General features: G+C 39.8%; 1 protein-coding gene across 7 annotated transcripts in view; it reads right to left on the reverse strand.

The window, feature by feature from the left end:
- The window catches only part of LOC128744082 (paxillin), a 157509-nt gene that overhangs the window by 42704 nt on the left and 96085 nt on the right, over nucleotides 1-18720 (reverse strand). For 5 of the 7 annotated variants that reach the window (XM_053840853.1, XM_053840849.1, XM_053840852.1 and 2 more), the window contains exon 2: nucleotides 4032-4153. In XM_053840853.1, the coding sequence (XP_053696828.1) occupies nucleotides 4032-4153 (122 nt within the window). Of the gene's footprint in view, nucleotides 1-4031; nucleotides 4154-4324; nucleotides 4506-10740; nucleotides 10841-18720 lie in introns of those variants that run through there. The other 2 variants (XM_053840851.1, XM_053840850.1) reach the window with 2 other exon arrangements.

An 18720-nucleotide genomic window follows, 5' to 3' on the forward strand; every position in this document is an offset into this window, starting at 1 on the left:
TTTAAGCCTGCAGAAAACATAATAGATAACGAAAAAATGACCAAAATAAGAAGAAAAGATAACGAAGAGATGGCGAAAAGACGACGAAAGGGCGATGGAAAGATGACAAAAAAAAGTCATGAAAAGATGGCGAAAACACAATGCAGAGACAACGATAGACGATATAAATACGACTGAAATAACATGAAAAGACGACGAGAAGATGACGAATATACGACAGAGCGACGAAGAAAGACTTGTCTTGACAACAAAACGGACAACGAAAAAATAACGACAAAAAAGTGAAGAAAAGATAACAAAAAAGCACGACAAAACGACACGACAACAAAGGACGACGAAAAAATGACAAAAAAATGGCAAAATAACTACAAAAGAAGAAACGACTGAACTAACATGAAATACGATGAAAAGAACTCGAAAAATGCCAAAGTAGGGACAAAAGGCGTTTAAAATACGTCAACAACGGCTACAAAAAGTCAAAAAAAAAAACAAATATTCTCGTATATTTGTTTTTTTTTTGACTTTTTGTAGCCGTTGTTGACGTATTTTAAACGCCTTTTGTCCCTACTTTGGCATTTTTCGAGTTCTTTTCATCGTATTAGAATTCTTAGAGAAAGAAAGAACGATGAAAGGGCAGTGAAAAGACAACATTTTTATTATCCTGACAACAATGGCGAAAAGGTGAAGAAAAGTTAACAAAAAACACGACGAAACGACAATCACGGACTACAAAAAAAGGTGACAAAAATGGCCAAATCATGACAAAAGACGAAGAAAAGACGAAAAAATGACGACGAAAAAAGGCAAAAAGCCTCTAAAAAAGAAACAAAAAGGCTAAAGCACAAAAAAGGAAGAGGAGATGACAAAAATATGATAAACGATATGAAAAAGACCCAGAAAAGAAGACAAAAATACGACCGTGATTATAAGTGTTAAAAAGATGGGGAAAATACGATGCGAAATTGAAGAAATGACGACGAAAAACGTTAGAAATTCGACTGAAATAACATGAAGAGACGACGGAAAGATGACGAATATGCGACAGAAAGACTAAGAAAGAACAACGAAAAGACTGTAAAAAGATAACATTTTTATTGTCTTGACAACGAAAAGGATGACGAAAAAATAGCAAAAACAAGTGACGAAAATATAACAAAAAATACGATGAAACAACAACAAAGGACGATGAAAAGATGACAAAAAATGGCGAGATGACTACAAAAGATAACGAAACAGAAGGAAAAATTACAAAATGACGACGAAAAAACATCACAACAATAACAAAAAGATGATAAAAACGGCAAATAAGCGAAAGCTCCCGGTGGTCTCTTGTGTAATCTTTTTTTGGCATTTCTTGTCACTGTTTTGCCGTCTTTTTATTTTATTTTCGTTACCTGTTTTTAAGAGAGTTTAAATCGAAATTGACCAAAAATTGACAAACTCTCAATATTAACAAACCTTGAAATGAAACAGAAATATCATTTACTAAAATTTGATTAAATTTTTCTTCTTTATTGAAACGAAAAACGATTACAATGCCAAAGGTCAAAAAACGACGAGCAGATGACGGTCAAAACACGACGAACAGAAATGTTCAAAAGCGACCAAAAAACTATAATTAGATGCAGAGAAGGCAATTAAGAGAAGATAAAAAGACGGCAAAATAGTGACAGGAAATGCCAAACACATGAGACCACCAGGAGCAACCAAAAACGCCACAAAAGACGATCAAAGATGGCGACAAATTGCTGATATGAAGTAAATATGCTAGAAAGGCGTCAAAACAAACGGAAAAAAGACAAGACAACGACAGTAAAAAGCGACCGGGTACACAAAACAAAAAAAGGCGAAAATCAAAGACAAAAAAGAAGAAACAAACGACGAAAAGTGGAGGACTATAGACGGAAAAACAAAGACGAAGAGCGAATGATGAAAAATCTAAACCGAAAGTCGAAGGGTTTGCGAAGCGTTTTGAATAATTTAGAGCAAATCTCAAGTGTAAATAACAATACCTTGCAAACTAAAGCGATAAAGAATTATCACACCTTCAGTCGGAATGAAAGAAACTGTCATATTTGAGAGAACAGCATAATTCGAAATTATTTTACACTTTTAAGCAAAATTAACAAACAATTGACATTGCAATGAAACATAAATATCATTTACTAAAATTTGATCAAATTCTCTTCTTGCTAAAAACGAAGTTATAAGGCGCTAAAAAACAAATGGTAAAACTACGGATTTTTATTCAGTGAAGGGGTGAAGGGGGGTTCAATGTGAGAATCAATAGGATCGTAGCAACTGGCCCTGCAATTGTCTCGCACTCTAACAGCTGGCAGCGAAGTCTGTCATATAAAAACAGAGGGTCAAGTTCGTCATATAAAAACAGAAGGTCAAGTAACGGAATGTAGCACCTAGGCTTTGCTTTGAAGGGGGCCTTGTAACAACAAAGTTACCGAGTCTGCATTAACAAGCGAGTAATCGTGGGTTCTAACCTTAGTCCTGATTCTACTGATTCTACATTCGATGTTAACGGATATTAGCATAAGTTTATTTACCGGCCCCTCTGCATATTTCCTTCCTACTAAATTCCGCCTTTACCAACAATGAAACCTGTTGCCAGGGTAAGTTATAAGAATGGTACTTGCTCAAGGTGCAAAAGAAGCCTCTTTTTCAAGGGCAAATAATAACTAGTCTTCGCACTTGCTAACTGTAGAGAGCGAGATTGGTTGAAATTACTTTAAAATGTGTAAAATAAAAAAAGGATGAAAACATCAACTCTTAAGCAAGGATAATAAACAGCAGTTCGCTCATTCTATGGCTCTACTCTACTAAAAAATGAAGTGCGGAATACAGAAAAAACACCTGGACGACATTACAATAAATCGACCAGTATAATGTTCCTTAAAACAAAGAACGCTGCCTAAAACTTTTTTTACATGGAAGCCGTACCTTTCTGCTGGTGATGAGTACCTACGTAAATAGCAAATAGTAAACAACGTTAATACTCATACGGTGATTCGCGATCAAGGCGAATGCTTCGACCATTTCAAACAATTCTTTTTCTGAAGACTAGTAATTAGGAATGTCTACTATTCATAAGCTCGTACAATGTTTTTTTAATAATTTTTTTAATAGAATCCGTAAACAGAGAAAGTTGCTTGTTTTGTTTTTAGAAATAAACACTGAACATGCCTGTAAGCTTAAGGGGTCAAACAGACTGCTAAAGAATTTCAATAGAGCTTATTAATCGAATCCGAAAAAACTACCGCAGGACACCAGTGCCAGTATGTGCAAAATCATCTGTAGGTTTGATGTGGTTTTGAATAAAGGTCTCTCAAATGTTAGTCGAGCCCTCGGTTTTATTTTTAGGATCACAGGTGAATACCTGGTTCAACTTCGCTTTAAGCGATTATGTTGCGTACTTGTCAGTTTTATTCAGTCAGCATTTTTTATAGCGCGACCTAGTGAATTAGCCTGTGTATGAGGACCAACACCGACTATTTGCCGTCGAACCACTAGAGAAGACTTGTGCTTTCACAAACATTCTCCGCTGCAAATCTTTTAACTGATAACATTGATTCCTTAATCATACAACAGCAATGCTTCCGAGAGGCTTTTTATTTAGTAATAGTAAGTAATACTTAGTACTAAGTTAGTATTGACTAAAAAACAGAAAGTTTACAAAAACATTTTCCTTGAAGCCAACAGTACAGGTGTCACAGTTGTACCAACAGAAGTCCTTTTTAAGAAGAACAATATTTCGGAAGACTCTAACAGTTTCAAATTAGAGACTAAGACTCTAGAATTTCTGTCACTAAATTCTAACCCTGCAATCGCCAGAACTACGGCATGAATCATACTACATTCGCTTGCTTCACATTTTAGATTGGACTTCCTTTATTTGACAGAATCGACTGTTTACTGTCAAGTATAAACAAATTTGATATCGTTGGAATGAGAGAAGCAATTTGATCACCTTGCGGTTAGTTCTCGTGATATCATCATGCTACTCGATTTGACATACTCACCGGGCTAGGAGTTTGCTTGTTCCTGACTCCATTCAAGCTGCCATAACCAGGAACAGACGATCCTCCGCCAACATGCTGATTGTGCCCAGGCACGGTATTTTGCAGATCAGCCAACAATGCATCTACAATTGAAAAACAAAAACATAGGCAATATTAGAACACCACATCAAACGCCAATTTACAGGGCATGCGTAATATCAATATAATTGCTGTAATGTCTGAGTGTTTAAATTTAAAAGCAACACGCAATCAATGCGTCATACGAACACCAGATTTCTAGTAGCTTCCAATACCTAGAAAATCCTGACAGTTTTCCGCAACACTTTCGTACGTTATCACTTCCGTTTCGGTCATTCTCCGAGATCACAAAAACACCTGGAATCGTTCAATCAGTTGCACTTTCTAATCAGACCGAAAAGAAATGGAATTGCGCTCGGCTGCAAACTGGTATTGGCGCGTTTATCGTTGCAAAAAGACTAAAAACAAGTCGACAGTGAATCTCATATCGCACGCGATTTCCAGCACACCAGTTAGTCCGCCGCACGACCACTGCAGTGCAGCAGCAATACCAAGCGACGACGGTGCGCCTTTTGCACTTCAAGAAAGAAAGGGAGAACCCGATCGGCAATGTAAACACAGCTCTCGGGCCGCTGCTGCTCGGCGATGTCGGTGCGGTGGCTCCCTTGCGAGCGGCCGCAATCAGAACCCTGCGGTGTCCGACTAATACATTTCGTACTTTATGAAAGGTACTCCTAATGATAGGTCCCGCAGTTCTCACTATCTTCCATGGAAAAATTACGATGACGAATGCGCTGCTCCAAATACATACGCACGTCGTCTGTACTACGGCAGCCAACGCCGCGGCGCAATGACAACGATTGATGACGAGTATCTGTCTGACCGCGTGTGTAGTTCAAAGTGCCATTTTGACTGATGGCCAAGCCAAGAGAAAACCGGTCATATTCTTCGCCTCCGCGGGGTGCGCTGCGAAATGAACGAAGACGGCAGGTATGTGGCGCGAAATTGGCAGGATATTAAGATTATATTTTCGTACTCGAGTCTGTCCAAGTCTAATTTCTCATTCGACAGACGAAGCGGCGGTGGCCCGATGGAGCGAGATCCAAGCGATAGTGAGTGCGTGGCGTATTGCTTTGGAACAGAGGGCAACGGAAATCCCCTGTAAACAATAAAGCTAGTACCGTTCTGCATCCAATCTCGAACAGTCCTTAAAACTTTGAACACTCGAACGAGAAACTTACTTGAACCGTTCGAAAATTGATTCCGATTGATGATACTCTGTTTCTCTCTCTCTCTCTCTCTCTCGCTCTCTCTCTCTCTCTCTCTCTCTCTCTCTTCTACCTATCTTTCTTTCTTACCTGTCTTTCTTTCTTCTTGTTTTAATCAACGTTCTCAATTTGTGTTTTCAATCCAACCTTGTTACCTTAGTTTGTAAAGCAAAGTGAAGCATAGGTGCTACATTCCGTTTATCGGAACTTCTGGTTTTATTCGACCGATGTTAGAGTACAGGACAATTGCGCGGCTAGTGCTACGATCCTATTGACTCTAAAAGCCTCTGCACGCTAAGATTAGAATATAAGACGTTAGCGCAGACAAACAGATATAACAGTCGTTTTCCATTCTTCGTACCAATTAAACCGTCATTTCAAATTTGGGTTTAGTTGGGAATGTCTCCGTTTTGGTCAAAGTGGCGCTTTTTGACGTAAGATGGGGAATTTCCTATAAAAAATACTTGCTACTTCGAGGGATACCCATGTTGCTATTTGATATTTGGGAATGCCGATCATAGATGGTGCTAGTGTTCAGGCTAAATGTGAGGTAGGATAATTTTTGTTGATTTTTCTTCCAAGAATTATGTCTGTTTGTCTGTGACGTTAGTATATAAATAGACTGTAAATTCTATCTTGTCTCTTACTTATGTGTCAATATCCTAATTGTACAGAGAGCAAAGCTTACTTAAATTCTAACATCCATGCAAGAAGCAACCAATTTGTGTAATTGGTATACTGTATACGGCAGTATAGTTCGCATAAAAAAACCTTGTGAGTTCCAAAACTACACGTAAAAATAGACGCGTAGAGCACAATAGCATAAATTCCGAAATTCCGGTGAAAAAACCTCATAAATTTTAAAATTAGCGTAAATATAGTCCCGTTAAAGTGACCTCACACGCTATGTCCGAAGGTACTTATTATTTAAATTACATGCACCTCAGATTTCTCTTCACAGGATGTTAGTATTAATCATAACAATTAATTCAGAGAAGGTCTTAAAATATTCTAGCTTGGGTTTTTTGAAAAATTCAATTTTCAAGGTTATTTAGGGGTAATCCCCTCTCAAGAGATCATATCCGTTGTTATCGACCACCTCCAATTTCAACCAATTTTGGTATAATTGCCTATTCCAACCCAACATTTAATTTCTCAAAGTTTTGTATGGATTGAACAATCCCCCTTGTAAACATAAGCCATCATGGTGCTGATTTAGCGCACCTTTGGCTGATGAAATATAAACACGCTGTTGCGCAATATTTGTTGTGAGTCAGGTAAGACAGTAGGCATCAGTGTGTGATTTTCCGTCTCGACAACGCTCGGACACATGTGGCAAAGGAATATTTTTTTAAATTATAGCTCAGAGTTGGAATTTTGTACACTTTATCCGTGTACATGCATTTTGATTTTCTCGGATATCTCTTCTTTCGTACATTCATAACTCTTGAAATAAACAATGAAAACACGTTTTCACGACAAATAAAGTTAACTTTCACAAAGTATCTGGACGCTAGATCACGTTTAGTTTTGATTTAGCATTTTCTCACGAATTCAAGATAACGTTATCAAGGAGCTCATCAAATCACGCAATCTAATTCGTTTAATAACCGTTACGTTAAAAACTTCACTCTTCCGCGAATTAATCGTTTAATAAAAAAATCACGCAAGTAACGTGTCTGGGCGCCCAGCCACCATGATACGGGACTCCTATTTATTCTTCTAAATTACCGCATACCGTTAGTCTACGTGCTCAACAATACAAAGTACTATTCAAAACTGCGGGCTCGAACTTAAAACTGCGTAACTGTCACGACTTCGGAAAAGGCCCCCAGCTTTCATCCGATCTGCGTACGACTGGTTTCTGAGGTCCTGGTAATACCGTAACCGGTAATCTGTGCGCTGACATACATACATTGTACAGTTCAGGTTGCTCTTTTTTCCGTCACTGGTTTGACTTTCGTGCTTCGCTGTGGTCAAGTACCGCATGACACTCTTTGCTTTGAGCGTTTGCCGATCGGCTATCGGTGTTTACCTTTTCAGTAGGTTTAAACTCCATTTCGAGTAAAAGTTCTGAGGGTTACTTTCTTCTTCCTCTGCTTAAAACGCACCCACTCATGCTTTCCTTGTCCGGGAGCTTTTCGACTAGCTTCTGAATGAGTAGCGGATTAATCAAGTGCTGTTTGAGATCCGCCTCCTCCAGATGACTTCGCAAAATTTGTTCCAGAGGACAAAACAACTGGCGAAACCCTGCGATTACTTCCGGAACTGATTTCGGTAGAAGCAGCTGTCCGCGAACCATGTCCAGAACTTGACCTTTTAAGCATTCTTGAGCCGCACAAGATTTTGGATATTCGAGTCCCCACAGGCTGACATTGTCACTTGGTACATTCCGAAGAATAACGACCATTCATCCGGCTTGCCCGAGAAATTTCTTGGTAACCCCATTTCGTGCTGCCAGTTGCCCTGCCCGTGTCGAAACAATCGATCGGACTTCTTCAAGACTGTACTCTTCTTTAGATCAGATTCACCGTCCAATTAATCTTCGTGCAGGCTTTCTTCATCGTCGCTGTCGTCTTTACTGAAATCGCCATCTTCTTCATGGACTTCTTCGAGTTTCTCCAAATTCTCTTTTGTTAGCTTTTTCACCTTCGGACTCCGTCTTTTACTTTTCTTTAGAGATTCCTTCATTAATATCGACAGATTTCTTCGAGTTGGATCGCTTCAATTGCTTCATCGCTTCATTTTGTCCGCAAATGTCTTTTGCTGCTTTATCATCCGATCCGGCTGTTCCTGTCGCGCTTGCAGAATGGCTTCTTGCATTTCGCTATCTTTCTTTTCTTCCTCTTCGAGTAACTGCTTTTCCAGCAGCATCCGCTTCACCTCGATAACACCTCGGTTTCTAGCTTCTGCTCGTTTCTGTTTCTCCTCCATCGCTCTCAGCTTGTTCTCTAGATATGTCGAACGGTCGGATTTGACGCTGGACCCGTCACCACCTTTCTTGGAGGGACTTTTCTTCTGCTTCCTTTGGCATGCAGTGCCACTTACTTTCCTTTTTTGCATCGGAAATTCCGACATAACGGATATTATGCCATTTTTGACATCCATCGCAAGCGATCATCATTTTATTTTTGGTAGAAACTTCCCCGCCCGTATCGCAAGGAATATCCGTTAGAAGGGCTGGAATTCGTCAAGGCAATTTGAGGCTTTCCGATTCTTGTGACTCCATTTTGAAAAATAATCTCGGTGACTCACCCGCCGTATTCGCCAGACTCAACGTCATCAGGGCAGTATTTTATTTTCCTTGGAAAAAAAACTCACTAATCTCATTGGTATCAAAATTTTGTGCTGAAAATTGATCTTAAATTTTCTACTTTATGAAATTTAGTAATTTTGAAGAAGCAAAATGCCTTGAGATAAGTGTTTCTGAAGGCAAAAAAGCAAAACCTTGGGCTTAAACGTCTTTCTAAGACTTGACCCTTCTTTATCGAAAGACTTCACAACAGATCTCAAGCCGCTTAGCTGTTGAACCTGTAGTGTGGAAACGATGCATTATTACCCAGTTCAACACGCCCCACACCTCTAGGGTGACATGGGGCAGTGCCGCAGGTTTACTTGTGCTTGGTTTGAGATCATTTCCAACGACTCGCAAAATTTTATGGTCAATCGTTGATGCCACTTGCTGACGGTGCTTCCCTCGAAGCCTCGTTGAAAACAACGTTCCCTCTCGAAAGCGACGGTGCGTTGTCGTAGACGTACCTAAATTAAAATCATTGTGTAACAACAAGAGCACTTCTAGATTTGTGTTCACTCACTTGCATTAGATGGCTGACGATCAGAAAATCTACAACCATACTCCTGCTGGGCTGTCGTTGCTAAACAATTGGCGAATGTCCGCGAGTTCTTCCGGAGAATTCATTTTAAAGCTGAAATCGTTCTCAGAAACGTCCCAGAGAGACCCAAGAAGTTTGTTTTGTTATTGTTTTCCATTTGCGTCAGACCGTGTCCGTCGCACGCTGTGATCCGGTGTGCTATGCGTGGTGAAGTTTTTAAATACTGATTCAACACCCAAAACCATACGTTTAGAATGAAATTGCAACGAAACTAAAAGAGATAGGCGTTTCAAATAGAGCTTCAAATTGGTAAATAAAAGTCATCAGTTTTATCACACCTTTTTAGGTGAAATTTGATTTGAACCACAGCTACTATACAGGTAAACAGAACCGAAAACTAAACATGTGTAATAACTCTTAAACATGACTTAGCTATATGACAGAAAGGGGAGCTGACTGAGAGTTATGTTCCGCTTTAACTAATTCCGGAACGTCTGGACGGTTCTCATCAAACGTCGTAATGAGAGTTTTCCTTACAATAATAGATGTGACAAGTGACGGAGACAAAGGTGCCCCGAGTAAGACCAGGGAATCAGCTAGTTATTTTGATATTTTTCAGGATTTATCACAACTTTATCCCAATTTTTCTTTTATACCATTATGTTGGTTTTATCTAAATATTTTTATCCCATTATGTTGGGTTTTATCAAATTAATTTTAGTTTTGACTCAGTATGTATAAATTCCATCTTGCTTTTGACATTAAAATGTTTGTTTGAAATTAATTTTTTCTTTCAGACTTGTACAGAAGTTTATCAGAAGTTGTTTATCTTTTGTATGAAATTATATTTAGGTTGATTTTCATTTTACCCAAATAGGTCATCGGATGTATTAAATCACATACTAAGTTATATTGAAGGAATATATTTTACGTCAAATTGGAGATGAAACACAGAATTCACGGAGAATGTCTCAAATGAAAACCACGAATCTGATTAACGAGAACAGCAGCGAATTTGGAGCGCAAACTCGTAAACACTGGTGAATTTAAAAGTGATAAATTAATTCAAATTTCTTTCCTATGTGATTGATTGGCAGTCAGTCACGATAGCCCAAGAGCTTGTATTTGAGTGAAGCTTCCAAATGAAACGCATGGTGGTTAGTTAACATCTAAATTGGTCCACTACGCATGAAAGTTTTTACAGGTGTGTGAAGAAATACTCGCGTTCCCGAAAACGTGATTCTATTTGCAATAAACAAAGACGCATTCTTTGTATAATCAAATCTACATTAACCCATCACCGCTACAATTGATATATGCTAGTGCTTGCTAATGAAAAAGTCACCACCGGACGCCACCATGACTCATCTCATGCTATCCTCGCTCTCGCGTATTTTTGTTTGCTGTCACGTCGTTTGCTGGGAAGCGCCTGGCGTGATCCGACGATTGGCGCCATCAACCCAAACAAAAAACTCAAATTTCAAACAATTCGTGTCTATTGGGTTAATTTAAAAAAATTAACTGTCACTAAACATTAATAGCAGTTTACCGTTCACATCCTCCGTGCCTTTCGGCCAGTCCAACACTTACTTAAGTAATCCTCGAATGGTTCCGTTTGGCTGGGTTTCGTTGCCGCCTTGGCCATCGTTTAGCTTTTTTTCAACACTTTTTCCACACACTGTCACTTGTCACTATTCTGACTGCTATTGAATAAAGCTAACGTTAAAATAGTTCTAAATTAAAGCATTCTACATGCGAAAGAGAAAACCAACTACAGCACGTTCTGCTAACTGCTTAACTGCACTTTTGCACAGTCCGACGCCGAAGTACTCGCGGTCACGGTCGCATTCATTGTTCCGCAAAAACATACGCTCACTCGTCCGTTCAGCAGGTTATGCACTTTCGGTTGACCCTTCTTGTCAGTCTCGGAGGAATAATCTATGTGTGCTGTCGTCGTTGGCCAGAAGATGACCCACTCAGAGGGGCTAAACGGCTAACATGATCTCATTTGTCGCGACAATGAATCGAGCACGTTCATTCATCGCCGGCTGCATGCTTGCAGCTTAAGTTCAACGAGTTTCACCCGGCCATCCATGGCTATTGCAATTTGGTGGCAAGATGTAGAGATGAAGTTTACGCCTTCACAGACAGTTATTCACACATTCAGAAGCAGTGTGGGATGGTTTTATGGCAGCAATTTGCAGCTTTTTACAGCCATTCAATACTTGTTTGTGAATTTTTTATTTTCGCTGCTCGTATGGAAATTGGATTATACAAAATGCTAATTCAACGCTGCCCAAAGTAACATAAGTTGGATCAACAAAGCATTAAATTAATTTGAAAGTTGTCTAAAATAAATTCTCCTAATTTTCAAGTCCGACCAATATGGACCCAGAATATGTTGTTCAAGTAAAGTCGAAAAGCGAAGAAGATGAATAGCTTGAAAATGGCATACGAACACAACACCTGCCAGTTTCTACCAGCATGGGAAGCCCCGCAGTGAAACAGGAAACACGGGTTTGAAAAACCGCAAACCCGATCGCGACTGTCTGTTCTTGCCAACTTTCCCATTAATTCATATTTTCTCTCATCGCGTCTCGTCGCACTCAGCGTACGGTGCGTGACTGTTGAATAAACAGTTTAAAGTGCCATCAGTACTGAAATGCCGAACCGACCAGGCAGCGCCATCCTACGTCATCCTGGTATGTTTTTCTACGGTCTCAATTAGCGGATTCTGACGGTGCACACAGCACACGTGTGTAATTCAGCGTACAGGTAAAGAAACAACGACGCCGACGACGACGACGATGCTGTATGACTTGAGCTGATCTAAATTTAATTCTAAAATTACCCCAGCGTTCAACTTCACAGAATGACACACATCGTCCGTTAATGCGAGTCGGTAGTTATTAGTCTGTAATTTTGACCAGGATGAAACGTTTGTCGTTTGGGCGGTCCCATCAGCGGATCGCAACAGTCAGCGGAACCAATTTAGCCAACGGCCACCCTAGCTAGCCGACGGTCGTCATTCAACAGGGACCGTTCCGACGCGCCGTCGCCTAGATTCTCAAGGTTGCTACAACAGTCTGTTTTAGACGGTAGAAAAACACCGCTGCTACCGGCGGGCCTGATCGGAAAAACTAGTTAGTTGAACCGCGGAAAGTAAACAACGCGTATCAGCGTCTCGATACGAGCTACCCTTACCACCCCGCCCGTAGAGAGAGCATCCGTTCATCATAGCATAGTGAGGTGAGGCGCACCAAGCAAGGCAGCAGTAAGAATCTATGTTGCTAATTTTCCCTTTTAGGATGAACCGTTATTGAGCAAGCATACTGATGAAGAAATTCTACCGCAACATTCGAAATATTTAACGTTTAAAAAAATCGTTCTCATATATCATTTAAATTTGATTTATTCAAACAACTTATTCTCGGACGGTGATATGAAGGATTTCAATTTCATACTAATTAATCGCCATAATATGTTTGACCAATCATAAAAAGGGGGCACCAGACACAAGTGAGAAATATAATGGATAGTTGTTACGATGTTACCACGATAAGTATTGAAATCAAATTGACCACTTTTGCTGTGTAACACAGGTATTCATTTATTGAAAATTTTGTTTGAGTGTCCTATAATCATTTGTGTTTGAAAATGAAACGAAACTATCATTATCGTGGTATAGCCCCTGCCGTAAAAGCACGGTAACATCATTAAGAACAAAAAACTAACAATGTTAGCGATCCAAAATCGCTACCTTACGGAACTCCGTTTCATGTTGTTGATGTGTTATTACCGACAAATCAATGATCGGACCTGTGCCGATATGATTGGTTTTTCTGCCATAGCTTAGAAGCAAAAATTAAATGTTAGCTGTCTATTGCACAATTTTCAACGCCAAAAGATTAAGCGAAAATAAAATTGTTATGAAAATTTGCTATTGAGTTTGAAGTTTTCCACCATCATGGACATTTTAGTGTAAAACATTTACCACATATTTTTTTCTGAATTGTTGACAAAGTTTATTCATATTTTCATAAAAAATGATTGCGCTACAATTTTTGTTACATAAGACAGTAGTTTTTGAAGCAAGTTTACGTTCAAGAAAATAGATTCGTATAAAAATACGCATCCCAAGTAACAATCTAAGTTTTATTACTCTCCTCTAGTGGTTTTCATGATCAATTTCATAAAACCACTAATAAAAGAATGAGTTCCACCCGAACTTCCTGATGACCGCTATAAAACTGCCTTTTGACTAAGGGGCCCACTCTTTAGCAGGTTTTTATAACCTCTTTAAGGGGAAACCGCAAATGGCACAAAGGTGGCTGAATAAACGGCTACCGTTCGATGCATGTATTGTTTTGTGCCTTAAAGCTGCATCTGTATTGGCAGAACACGCTCTCGCCACGTAATCAGTGCTTCCAGAGTTGTTATAATGTCTTAAAACTTGTCATTCCACTTATCGATCCGCAATATATCAACAAACGCTCAGCAAAACATAATTGCTAATGAAAAATAAATTTAGCTGAACATATAGATCATTACGTGTTCATAAAACGTATAATCTGGAAATAGTTAATAGATATTTGGTTGCGCACATATTTCGTTGCACTAGCGATTTCCGAAAAAACAACACCACGGTCTCAAAGTTTCGCCACTTCAATTAGCTTTTAAAGAGCCTTCAGCTTTTGCCGCATCGATAAGCTTAGAGTGAAGTAAATAAACGAAAAGCTGACCAAGAATCAAAAACTGACCTGCAATGCAAACGGATTAATTAACCAACCTGTTGATCCTATGCATTATTCATTTGCTGCTGCAAATCATAAATGAATCGGAATGTCTTGATTAAGAAAACAAACCATATTTCGGGTTGTTCGTAGTCGGTGCGGTTGGCTGCAGATCAGCTCTGTTTATGTTTGCAAGCTCTGCTATTTGACGTATTTTATCAATACTAATGCAAGATTCAAATAAACATTTAGGTTGTTAACGAACACATGAGATGTACAGTACAGTGTTTGTAGCTCTAACACAATGACGCCGCTTTCGGTTTCTCCTTAAGAATCAGCTTATAAGCTCAAATAGTCTTATCACACTCTGCAGCAATAAAACCGGTTATGCCTTTCGCTGCTTGGCAGTTACCACCATAATTTAGTGGAGCTTTTCGTTACAAAGCTTTAAAGCATACAGCATCCTCTAATAAAAAGCTAAATCAGTCCGCCAACTTTGTTAACTTGAAAATACATCCGTGAGAGCAAAAAAGTTAAAGTTTTACTATCAGATCATCCTGATTGATTTGGTTTACAGCGACCATGATAAAATATCCCATAGAATAATTAATAAATTTTCAGCAGTCTCCGTTGGTATGCAGCATATGCACATTAAATTTTATCGTGTAAATTAATATGACAGGTGAAAAAAATCAACGCGTCATCGAAATATTACGAAAACAAGTTGTTTTACGAAATAAATATATTCAGCTAGACAATCTCTAGCAAATTCATTTTGGTTGCTTCCTGCGACAAGATTGATAAAAACTTTCTTTTTGCAACTCACACTTTGCTTTGATGATTTTTTGTTTCAGGCTAAAAAAAATACTAGATTATGGCAATATGGCATCGCATAAAAAAAATATTTGAGTGTTGAACTCTACTATTCCTAATAATCATACTTTACTTTAATGGCCGACAATCCATATTAGCGGATCCTAACCGAATGTTTTAGTGATTTCCAGGATTCTCGGTTTTAGGATGTCAGTCTTCAGTCACCCTGCACTCCTGCTGCGCGTGCATCTTCCTCGATCGCACACACGCCCAACGAGTGCGTGGTCTACCTCGAAGCCGACGACCTCGCCCAGGTTCTATGCTGAACACTATTTTCGCTGACCTTTCTTCTGGCATTTGGGCTACATGCCCAGCCTACTGTAACCGCCGGCGCCCGATCAGCTTCACAATGTCATCATATTTATACACCTCGTACAACTCGTGGTTCATGCGTCTATGCCGTTCGCCGGTTTCCATCTTGTCGCTAAGTATTGACCGCAAAATTATTCGTTCAAATACACCAAGTATACGCCGTTCTGCTTCTCTCAACATCCATGACTTATGACCGCAGAGGGACACCGGCAATATTAATGTTTTGTACATAGCTAATTTTGTACGCGTCCGCAAATTTCGTGACTTTAGCTGGCAACAGTGTGCGTAGAAAGCCCTACTTGCAGCACCAATACGTCTCTTCACATCTCGAGTGACGTCATAGTTGCATGTTACCAGAGTTCCAGATATGGGAATTCGTCGATAACCTCGTACCGTTCCACCTCTATTTCCACCTCAGATTCAACATCATTCAGTACAGACTTTCACGCTCTCTGCCGGCAACCATGTACTTCGTTTTGGCAGTGTATATCATCAGTCCGATTCTCGCAGATTATCTTTTGAAAGGCACAAATGCCTCTACGATCAACACCAACACTGTTGATATCATCCGCGAAGCCTACATAGGAGCATGTGTGATTTAGTGATAATGATTCCATTTCTTTGCACGCCTACTCTTCGTATTGCCCCTTCAAGTGCTATGTTAACCAGTAGGTTAGAGAGTGCATCGCCTTGTTTCAATCCGTCTAACGTCACGAATGCATCTGATATTTCACCAGCTAAATCAGCCATTTCTTGGTCAGCTCGTTCCAGTACCGAGTACTTCAGTGGCTGTACTTTTTAGCATATCATGGGCCCGCCACCAACTCGCATCCAAAGTGTCTTCACTCATTTGTTGTTCAATTCTCTCATCAAGTTTCTGGGCGTATTCTGTGGCTAGGCCCTGCGCCGGTAGTCGCTGAATGTTCAGCCGCATAGTTCTCTGACTTCTGGAACTTGTTATGCTTGACAGCCTAGCGCGAATCTTAAGTACCACTAGTCGATATTGGGCCCTCTGAAGAACCTAACATCTATGACGTCAGAAAAGTGTCGGCCATCAATCAAGACATGGTCGATTTGGAGGCACGTTTCACCACTCAGGTGTTTCCAGGTTTGCTTTCGACTATTTCGGCGTGCAAGGTAGGTGCTACAGATTACCATACCTCTGGCTGCAGTGATCATAGCTCGTCGAATGAAGGCTCTCTGTTCCAATGATTATGCGGAAAAACTCTTTCCTTCCGACCTGTGGATTCGTATCCCCGATGATGATTTTGACGTCATGTTTTGGACACTCTCCATATGTTTTGTCAAGGCCTTCATAAAACGATTCCTTCACATCATCGAGGTTTGTCGTTCGTTGAAGCGTATGTATTGATCAAGCTATAGTTGAAAAACTTGCCCTTGATCCTCAACAGGCAGATAGGGTCACTCACCGGCTTCCATCGAATGACTCGTTTCTTCTGCTTCCCCGGTACCATAAACCCAACGTCTGCCTTGGCTCTTTCGTCGCCACTGTAGTAGGTATGGTAGTTGAACGAGGATTCAGCTGTTGGACTAGCTGCCCGGAATTTCCGTTCTTCTGAGCCTTGCCATCTTTCTTCTTGGAGGGATGCCACCTCAACGTTGTCTTTGGGCCAACTCGTGCAGGTTCCAACAAGGTTCTGACGTTCCAAGTACCGAGTTTCCAATCAGAGTCCAATAAACATTGCCGTGTCTTATGCCGATTGTCGAGTCCCGTTTTCCTAATTTCATTTTTCTGGGTTGCTTGTTGGTTGTTCAGTAGGCCGCCTTACTAGGGCTGCGCTACCTAGCCTCGCAGATGCGGCTGCCATCTTAGATGCAACAGGCGAGACACAGCATTCCGAAACTCAGCCGCTCCTCTGGAGTACAGACGCTGTTTGGGCCGCTCCTCCTGGAGACCAAACGCATCGGCGGTGCACATGGCGGCGCCTACTCGCCTTCAGGAAGCCGTTAGTTGAGACTTGTAGAGCCCACTACGCATCTCCCGGCCCTAAAGAGCTCCGGCTACTTGTCCGGGGATGCTTATTCAGTATATTCGCACCTAACCTCCATATATACCTCCATATAATAAAACTGTTACCGTTTTAATAGCACTATAAAACAAACAAATTTATTGCGGTTTGGAAAGCAACCGTAATAAGATCAATTTTGATTGGTGCGCCATATTGTATTGCTACGCCTTACATATGATCACTATAATCGTATGATCTTTTAAAAGACGTGGTGCAACTAACTAGTTTTATCGTGGTAATAAAACACACCACCATGGTTTTGCTTTAGTAACAGAGAAACCATGTTCCACCTTATGGAAAATTTGAGCATCATAAAAAAATATGTGCAAATTATGTGCAAAGTTCTTGAGCAGAATTGATTTTTAAGTCCTCTTTTTAAACAAACCATTATATTTGGCAACCAATAAGAGATAGATAGCTACTATATTTAGCAAAGTTGCTTATGTTTTAGTGTGTTCTACAACGTTTCTGAAGTAAATGGTTTTTTGGACGCATTAAAAAACGAAAGTTTATATCACACCTTACTAATAGGTGGATTCACGGTCACCCTAATAGTGTGAAAAAGAGAATTAATATTTTAAAAACAAAAAATTCCAAAGACACCGCCCTTGAAAAACTGCTGCGCATTTTTACGCAACAGTGCTAAAGCCGAACTCCAAGCTTAAACGTTCAGGGTGGGCGGCGAATCGGCGAAACTCTTAAAATGGATTGAATCTTATTTGACAAACAGGATGCAGATTGTCCGATTCAATGGACATGTTTCTGATCCAGCTAAGGTAACATGCGGTGTTCGACATGGCTTTAATTTAGGTCCTTTGCTTGTCATTACATTTGTTAATGATGTTACCCTTATGTTGATTCATCTCAAAGTATTGATTTATGCCGATCAGGGATAGTCCGATCGCTTTGACTCAATTTTCATTCATTTGACAGTACCGTCTCAGCCGAGCAAAATTTGACAGTTATATATGAGACATTTGAAGAACTAGCAAACTAGCAAAGTTTGCTGAATAAATTTTGCTGTATCTTTTGTAGTTGCGGAGCAATGCTAATTCCTCATTAGTATAACTAAGTGAACGTTCATTACATACACTAAATGACTGTAAGTGTATTTTTATAGAACAATCTGTAGGAACAAGATGTAATAAAGTAAGAGATTTAGGAGTGATTCTTGACTCAAAACTCAGATTCGTAGTTCATTCTATCTCTTTAGGGACCTTTATACTATAAAACTATATTTTAGAATTCAGCAGTGTAGTTTGGTCTCCTTACCAAGATGAGCATTCTAGTCGTATCGAATTATACCTGAACAATTTTTATTATATGCACTCAGGAAGTTAATTTGGAGTTCATTTCCTCTTCCGCCGTATGAATCTCATTGTATGTTCATCAATATCGAAACAATTAAAAAAAGGAAAGATTACTACGCTCGCGTTTGTAAACGATATAATTTCGATGTAAATTCTGAAAAAATACTCAAAAATCTTAACTTCTATGCACCCATGCGCAATGTTGCAAATCGAACGAGAAGCTAACGATGCCTACTGTCACGTGAAAGAGTATGAGAAGCATAGCATGCAACGCTTACGTCCCTCACACGAGCGTAAGACAAACAGCCGCCA

This window comes from Sabethes cyaneus, chromosome 3, assembly GCF_943734655.1.
Source record: "Sabethes cyaneus chromosome 3, idSabCyanKW18_F2, whole genome shotgun sequence".
NCBI lineage: Eukaryota > Metazoa > Arthropoda > Insecta > Diptera > Culicidae > Sabethes > Sabethes cyaneus.